General features: G+C 40.5%; 1 protein-coding gene across 1 annotated transcript; it reads right to left on the bottom strand.

The window, feature by feature from the left end:
- Window positions 1–8159: 8159 nt before the first annotated feature.
- Window positions 8160–8645, bottom strand: LOC149177012 (uncharacterized). Its single transcript, XM_089421639.1, has one exon. It carries the CDS (start codon window positions 8643–8645, stop codon window positions 8160–8162), a length of 486 nt encoding a protein of 161 aa, XP_089277765.1.
- Window positions 8646–9218: the final 573 nt, after the last annotated feature.

Here is a 9218-nt window from a genome sequence, read left to right on the forward strand (position 1 = left end):
GATGGAAGACTACTCTATTCGTCATATCTACAGATCTCAAAACCAACAAGCTGACATTTTATCCAAGAAAGATATGCTCTCCCAACCGGGCATCTGGAATATGGAGGTAATATTTGAAGCTGAAAGATTCCTCATACAGGAATTCTCTCTCCCTGGTACATAACCTATTTTTTTCATAGCAGAATACCAGGTATGTCTTTCCGGTTTCCTATATTTTGTATTTTGTTTTTTGCCACTGATTAGAACTGCAGGTGGTTATAGCGATCCTATATTATTCTGCAACATTGATGTTTGGAATTTTATCCACCATCATCCTATTGAAGCTGTAGTATCTCCATCTTATGCATAATGTTGTCATATTCTGTCTATTAGGCCATATTGGGGATCATCATTTAGTTCCGACTAATCTGCAAATTTTGTTTCAGTATATTGGTTGGACCTATTTTCTCAGCAAATGATGTAATATTTTGCCATTATATATCTTATATAATACTATCGAGCTTTTTTTCTCCTGGAAAAAATATTTTATTAACTATCGAAATTATTATCCACCGAATCAATAGGCCAAGATGACGTAATCCTTGGTCAATGTGTCCACGACAGAGGAGAGTGGGATTGGCAATTAATAGAGCCTGGGCTAACAATTTAAGGAAAATCCCACTCTATCTTGTATAGGTTTCCTTTTGTGCACAAGGTGGGAGAAACTAGGGTAACATAAGCTCGTGTTCTAAGCACCGAGAATTGAAAAGAAAATTTGCGGAGTTAACACCTTTTTATCATAGATAATGCATGTTCCTTTGGGAGCTTATTACAAGCTCGGCCGCGGTGGTTCTATGGCCAAAGCTTGGATATTATATCCGACCTTGGCTACAATGGTTCTTGGGGTTTGGATTTAACGAATAATGGTTGATTATTCATATAACAAGTCTTAGTTGTAGTAGTTTTAGTTTGATTCTAACCATTAAAAAAGGGGCACTTTTGGCTTAATCACCATATAAACTTAGAGGGAAAAAGCAAGGCTTGCATCAAGAATTTTATGTAATGAGATAATATTAAGGGGTGGATAAGAGAAGAGAAGAGAAGAGAAGAGGGGATAGTTAGTATATAGCATTGTTATTTTAGAAAATTGGTATCGTGAGACTTTTCCCTACCACATAAATGAGTTTCGTCCATGTTTGTTAGTCAAAGGAAGGTTTAGTATCAAGGAACGAGAGGAGAGCACCTTAATTGTAAGGTATATTGTAGTTGGTGTATATTTCATTTATATAGATTACAAAGTTGTTTCCCTCTTAGATATTGTTGTATATGAGATCATGATGTATATTCATATGTGAAGATTATATTCTATTATGTACACTAATTTTCTTACCATTGGAGGAAAAAAAATTCCTTTTTATTTGTGATAGTGTGTAGGTGATAGGTTCCAAGTGTTGAAGAGGGATCTCTAGTTGTTGAATCAAGTATACACTAGCATGCAAGGATAACCAAGTGTGGGTTTCACCCTTTTCTCCTTTCTCTTATATGAAAGGATCATGTGCATGAGGAACTTAGAGAAATTTGGCTTTAGTTGTCTATCTACAATTTGGTAGATTCGAAGGCACGATCTATGAGAAAATAGTACCTTTTCTCTAGTGTAAAAAATATGTAAACACTATCAATGAGATACCCCAAATACATTTTTATAAGTGAAATAAAGTTAATATCATCATGAATAAATCACACTATGTTCTTACGTTATATATTCAATTTTTAATCCTTATTTATATGTGGACCACTAACTGTCACAACTAGCTTGCTCACATTATAATATTTATAGAGGAGCATTCTAGTGTAAATCCTCTCACTTTGTGTCATGCAAGTTGACAAATTGCACTTTTCCTTTTTTCTTCATTATATCATTCCAACTAGTGCATTAATTGGGCCAACTTTCTCCATAAACCTAGAGCCCTTACCAACAATTTATTTCACACATCCAATCCAATCAAAAGTGAAAGTCCATGATAAAAATAAAATAAAAATCCTTTGCAAATGGAAAAATTGTAATATGGTCTTCCAAGAAAGAAATTTGAGGACCTATAATATATGACCAAATAATTTTTGTTAATAACCATTTTCCATTAAGATTACAATTAAAATTTGTTTAAAAGATTATACTCTCTCACCATGACTTGTGTAAGATAAAGCTTCAATATTAAAACTAAAGTCAACTTATGAACGCAAAAGGATCAAGTAAGTTCCACAAAGGGATGAGGAGAATTGTTGGCTTGACTTAGTAGTGACATTATTAGTGCCAAAGAATAATCTTAAAAACATGTATTTAAAGGACATTATTTTACCTCAGAAAACCCCAGTAGAGAGGGAAGCCTCCATGAAAAAGAAGGATTAGGTTTTCCCTCGTTTTTTAGAGTTGTTAGCACAATTACCAAAATATCACTTCATATCCACTATTTAAAACCCATTGTGTGTACCTATATAGGGAGGAAACCCTCACCCTATTAATCGAAGAAACCCTCACTGTATTAATCGAAAAATCCCTCACTAAGAAATTGAGCAACCTAGGAGAAACCCTTTTCTTGAAAATTTTAAAATCTTGCTAGTAATTGGAGAGAAAGAACCCCATATCACAATTAAAAGTCTAACCTACTATAAACATTAGAGATAAAATATCACTAATTGGATTCCCAACCCATTAGTGCATGTGGGCATAAAACCCCAAAATGATGTCTAAAAGATGCATCAACTTTAAGTACACATAGAAAGAAATATATACTTTAAAAGTAAATAAATATAAATTTCTTCTATCACAATAGGAAAATCGCAAAGGGAAATGAAAATTGGGTACTTAACATACACCCAGTAATCCTTAGAATGAAATGCGTGTCAGATAGTAATTTCTTAGCTCTTAGCTTTGAAATTGTGTATCTATGCAAGATTTATTATTTGTAACAATAAATGGATTAGATATCACATTATTGTTAAATAGATATCACAGTAGTGTGGAATTGAATTGCATATGTTTTTTTTGGGATATTTTTTTGAATGCATGTAAATATTTTCATCCAACACAATGAAATAGATAAGTCTCCCATAATAGAACACTAACTATAATTAGTGAATATCTATTTTGTCAAAAATATCTAAGATTTATATCTATTACAAAATTATTTTAAAGAAATAACTTGTTACAAATATCATATATCTAACCAATTTAAATATTTATGAATTTATGAATGTAACAACTTCACTTTACTAAATAAGTGGTGCTATATCTTTTTTTTTTTCACAGAAACGGTTATGGATTATATTAGCTGAGTGGTCTAAATGCCAAATTTCAGATTAGAATGAGAGGGAGCAAGGCCTAAATAGTTTCGACAACCTGAAGTGCTATGGAGCTTGTGTTCTGCTTCCAGCTCTTTTTGGTTACAACTATGGAATCTATTTCTGTGATTTGCCCAAGCTTATAAATACAAACGAACTATTTCAGTAAGCAAGCAATAAAACATATCAGCTGACTGATTATGGAATTGGATCCCATGTTTCGTCCCCATCTCTTATAATTACCCCAGCAGAGAGAAGAGCAGCTTTATTAGCTTCAAGATCTGCTTCTTTGTTGTTGTCTCTCAGAACATGGAAGTATTTTAGGTTTTGGAACAGTTTCCCCAAACTTCTGATTCTAGATATCAGCCTTGCCAATCTTAAGTCTCGAGGGGGTGAGTTGGTCACCATGATTTTTATTATCATTTGAGAATCTCCAAAAATGTTTGCCTCCTTGATTTCCAAGTTCAAAAGCAACTTAAGACCTTGGAAGAGGGCCAATGCCTCAGCTTGAATGCTGGAGTTGATCCCCAGACCCCAAGCAAAGCTGTGGGTCGATATGCCTCCAGTGTTTTTTACAGTTCCTCCTACCCCAACCTTGCTAGGATTTCCTTTTGCTGCCCCGTCAAAGAAGAGAGAGTGCACCTTTTGATTGGAGATCCAGTCTTGAAAGTCTTCCTTATTTTTTCCCCTTATTTGCCATTCCTTGGGAGAGGAGATATTTTTGATGGCTTGGTGAAATTGCAGATTTAAGGAGGCCCCCCAAACAGTATCTAACTGATTGAGATTTGAATCGTCTTTTTGATCTCCCAAGCATTCTTTTAACTGAAACTTTATCTTAGCCGCTACCACCTTGACATCATGCTGAGTGCTTCTAAAAATTCTGCTGTTTCGCTCTAGCCAGATCTGCCAGCAGCAAATTTTAAGAAGGGAAGACCAAGCCGCTTTAATCACTTTGTTTTTGGGAGGAGGACCGGGATAACTGTTCTGCCAATTAGCAAAAAGATCAGTTATGGAGACGGGGAGAACAAAATTGGGGTTCCAATGATCCATCAGCTCTCTCCAGACCTGCACAGCGAAATTACAGTTTAAAATGAGATGCATGGCACATTCCACATTCTCTCTGCATAGGGAACACCTGGATGGGCCATGGAATCCATGTCTCTGCAGATTGTCATCAGTGAGGATTTTCTTGTGGCATAGGAGCCAACAGAACATGTCGATTTTGGGCAGAGAGGAAATGCGCTAGACTGCCTTCCACGGAGCAGGGTCAGGAGGGACATTTGGTCTCAAAGCGAGTTTAGCGTAGCCTTGAGCTACTGTGTAACCTGTAGACAGTGAACCCCAGCCACGCGAGTCTCTTCTGCAAATATGTGAGGGGGCAATTCCATTCAGCATAGCACAGAGGCAGCTGCAATCCTGTAGAAGATCCAGAGGCAAATCAATAAAACTCCAACCTGCCCAATGCGTCCTAGCCCACGTGGATATATCCCACAGCGTGGATTTTCCTAAAGCGGTCAACCAGTCTTGCAGCGCCTTCACTGAGAGGCAATCACCAATTGGGTCTCGATCCATGATGCGATCAGTCCAAATATTGATTTTCTTCCCATTTCCAGGAATCCAATAAGCATTGGAGTAGATCAGAGGAGCGACTTTGGAGTAAAGTCTTACAAATGGAGAGATGCCTTGGGGGAGAGGCCCATCCAGGCATCTAATTCTCACGCCTTTGAAATACTTCCTCCATAGTGCTAATTGGGCCCAGCTAGGCTTGGGCGCAGTAATTTTCCAGAGAAGCTTGGCTCCCATGGCAATGTTCTGAACGTAAAGGTTCTTGAAATTTAATCCTCCCTCCATTTAAGGCTTGAGGACAATCTCCCAATTAACAAGGGGGATTTTCCTCTCATTTTGCTTGCCTCCCTTCCAAAAGAAATTGCGAATGTGCTGGTCCATTTTCTGAAGAATGCCAATTGGAGCAAGGAGTACTGAGAACTGAAATAAGGGGAGACTGCAGAGCATAGCTTTGATGAGGACTGACTTGCCCGCAATATTAAGCCAGTTGAATCCCCATGCCTGGAGTTTGTTCTTGAATTTTTCCACTTGAGGGAGCCAATCCCTGCTATAGGCCCACTTGAGGAAGATAGGGAGCCCAAGATATTTAAACGAGGTCCAAGCTGAAGAGGCTGCGAATCCAAAGCATCTGGCAATGGAACTAAGCAAGTTGGGCGTAATGTTCCAACAGTAAATGTGGCACTTCCCCTTGTTGAGACTACTTCCCGACGCCATACAAAACTCATCAAGAGCTTCTTTAAATCTGTTGGCCGAGTGGATCAAAGCAACCCCAAGCAGCAGAGTATCGTCTGCAAAAAGGGCATGGTTGATGCTTTTGACTCCTCTTGCAATGCAAATCCCTGAAATCTCCTGCTCTTGCATTTTTTTATTTAGATGGAAACTGAGAATGGAGGCTTGAAGAACAAACAGAAGAGGAGACAGAGGACAGCCCTGCCTTAGTCCTCTTGAGGCTTTGAAAAAACCAGCAGCTCTGCCATTAACTAGAGGAGCAATCCATGGCTCCGAGATGCAGGCCCGAATCCAGTTTATAAAGTTCTCCCCAAATCCAAACTTTTGCAAAACATTCAAGAGAAAATTATGTCTAACACGATCAAAAGCATTTGCTAAGTCCAGTTTGATAGCCATACCTTTTTCCTTGCGCTGCTGGCTTGAAAGGATTGCCTCTTGAACTAAAATGAAGTTGTCCACTAGCTGTCTACCATGAATGAAGCCCCCTTGATTCTCTGGAATGATTTTAGGGAGAAGATATTTCAGCCTGTTAGCTATTACTTTGGTGATCAATTTGTAGCCAATGTTGCAAAGAGAGATGGGACGAAATCTGTTGAAGGAGTTGGCGCCTTTCTCCTTGGGGATGAGTGCAAGGAACGCAGAGTTTGTACTTCCTCCAATTTTTTGACAGGCTTGGGATTTTTGGACCATTTTATAGAGATCTTTTTCCACAATGTGCCAGCAGGTTTGAAGAAATCTGGCGGAGAATCCATTCGGACCTGGGGCTTTATCTGGGTTCATGGCAAAGAGAGCATTCTTGACCTCAACCTCGGTGACTTTAGCTTCTAGCTGGTGGTTCATCTTAGTAGAGATTGAAGGGGGAACCCAGTCCATAAGACAAGAATTCTGAGTCGTATTCACATCCTCGTTGTACAAATTTTTGAAATGGAGAAAAGCTGCTTGTTTGATGCTTGCAAAGTCCTTGTGATTGGTAGTATCTCCCTTGATTTCAGCAATGGAGTTGAAGCATTTTCTGGCTTGAGCTTTCTTGTGGAAGAATGAAGAATTTTTGTCTCCTGCTTTGAGCCAAAGGCAGTGAGATTTAATCCTCCAAAATTCTTCTTCAGCTAGGCAGGCTTTATGAAAGTGCTGTTGGAGTTGGACCTCCTTATCGAGGATTTCTCTAGATACATATGCCTCTTCCAAAAGCAAATGATGGGCATCTAGCTGACTTTGGATATTTTTCCTTTCAGCTGTTGGATTAGGAAGGGTTTTGGCCCAACACTTTAGGGCAGATTTCGTTCTTCTGAGCTTTTCTTCCCACACATAGAATGGAGATCCGTTGACTGGCTGGGACCAACTTTCCTTGACTATCTGCAAAAAATTGGGTTCCTTGATCCAGAGAGGGCTAAACTTGAAGGGGATGGGGCCAAGATCGGTATGAGCCCGGAGATCAAGCTTGATAGGATTGTGATCAGAGATGCTGCAAGAAAGGATTTGCATACTAGCGTCTAGTCCAAGCAAAAGAAAGGAACTTTGAACAAAGAATCTATCCAGCCTTGCTGCAATGTGTCCAGGGCCTACTCTTTTATTTGACCAAGTATACTTACCAGAAGCAGGCTTGATGTCTAACAGGTCCCAATCTTGCAGGAGGTCCTCTGCCCATTCCCTTGCCGGATCTCGCACAATGCAGCCTCCTCGCTTTTCTGAGGTGTTCAACGTGAGATTTAGATCTCCTCCAATAATGACATTATCTAGATTACCCAGATCTTCTTGGCTTCTTATTAAGTCCCAACAGGCCTTTTTTTCTCCAGCATTGACCGGCACATAAACATTGAAGAGACAAAAGGTTTCTTTAGTAACGAGATGTTGCATTTTTAGCATCAGCCAGTGAGTATTTGAAGTCTCAGACACTAACGAAAACTTGTTATCATTCCAAAGAGTACCCAACCCTCGAGAGGCTCCTCGGGCTGAGACAACTATTACTTTTCTTTTATTCTAGAGTTTTTTGCTTGTTTGGAGGAAGTCTGAATCCTCCATCTTAGTCTCCTGGAGAAGGAATATGTCCGGGGCTTCTATTGTTATTAAGTTTCTTATGGCCTCTTCCTTAATTTTTCTCCCCATAACCCTACAATTCTATGAGACTATTTTCATTATTTACCTTTGCTCTGCTAGGCTCCCTTGGAGCCTTGAGACTGGTTTCTTGCCATCTTTGGCTTTTTTGCTAACAACCTCTCCAGAGTTGGTTGACTGCCCTGTAACTTATCCTTGTATGTTTCTTGCTCTCTTTTCTCCCGATCTGTTTTGCGCCCTCTTGTGGATCTCCTTACAGAGGCTTGGGAGTCACCTATTTCTCCTTCCTCCTCCGAGTCTTCTGACTCTTGGTCCTCTTCCTCAACTTCGATAGGGATTCCTTTTGAGCTTTCTGCAACACTTGTATCCTTGGAAGAGATAGGTAGATTACCTTTTTCTGGAGACACTGCTTTTTGGTCCACGACCTCCTGGGTGTCCTCTGGCTGCGAGCTAAGAGGATCGAACTTATTTTCTAGAGCAGGCTTGGGCGGGATCTACTGAGCAGAGGCCTGGTGAGGACCTTTGCCATTAGTGCCTCCCGACTTCTGTGTCTTGAAAGAAGTTTTGGAACGCTTGACTTGATTCCAGCTGTCCTCCTTCCCCTGCACAGCCTCATTGTTGGTCGGGCAGCCTCTGGCAAAGTGGCCATAAACATGGCATTTCCGGCATTTGAAGGGCAACTGCTCATAGTCCAGTTTCTGCACATGCATCCAGCTTCCGACATTGATTTTGATGGCCTCTGGCAGCCCCACCTCCAGATCTACTTCTACACAGATCCTGGCGCAATCATATTGGTCCTTATTATTCGCTCGATCTATAAATTTCCCAAGGGCATTTCCAATGTGCATCAAAGAGTCCCAATTCCAGCAATGAACTGGGAGATTTGGAAGCCTAACCCACACCGGGACTGCTTTGGGTACATCTACTGCTGGATCAAAGTCCAGAGTCCATTTATTTAGGTACAAACCCTGAGGGCCCATGAAGTAGGGGCCGTTTTGGAAGATCAGATCTTTGTCATCCTTTGAAGTGAATTCGAAGAGGAAGAATCCTCTCCCCAGAAAGTAAGAGGTAACACTTTCTTTGATCAACGACACCCAGTTTCTGTTGACCCAGCTCTCAGTGGTTTTGGGGGATGGCCATAGCCCAGTGAACTGGCCGATGAGAGCTCGCTCGGCCAAAGACAATGCAACCTGGATCGGGGTTTCTGGAGGAAGGGAGATCACAGGAATATCATCCAATTTTTTTACGAATTTCGCAGCTTCAAAATTCTTCTTCTTTGGGAGCCCTGCCAAGAGCCGATTAAAGGCCTCAGCAGACGAGATCGGTGGAGGAGGAGGGAGAGGCGCCTGGGGAGTGCCCAGCACCTCCATGGGCGCGAGCCCTAGAGCGCGAACCTGTCACAAGCGATCGCAAGCAAGCAGCAACGCGGCTCTCAGGCAGCAGCGTGAATTTTAAGTGGTACTATATCTTTAATCTCAACTATAATCACAATTATTATACTATCTTTTCTCATTAACTTAAATCATACCCTTCCTCTCTCCAAAGTGACTCTA

Source organism: Pinus tabuliformis, chromosome 4_1, assembly GCF_031772625.1.
Source record: "Pinus tabuliformis cultivar Carrire ecotype Pingquan chromosome 4_1, CPIR1, whole genome shotgun sequence".
In the NCBI taxonomy this organism is placed as follows: domain Eukaryota; kingdom Viridiplantae; phylum Streptophyta; class Pinopsida; order Pinales; family Pinaceae; genus Pinus; species Pinus tabuliformis.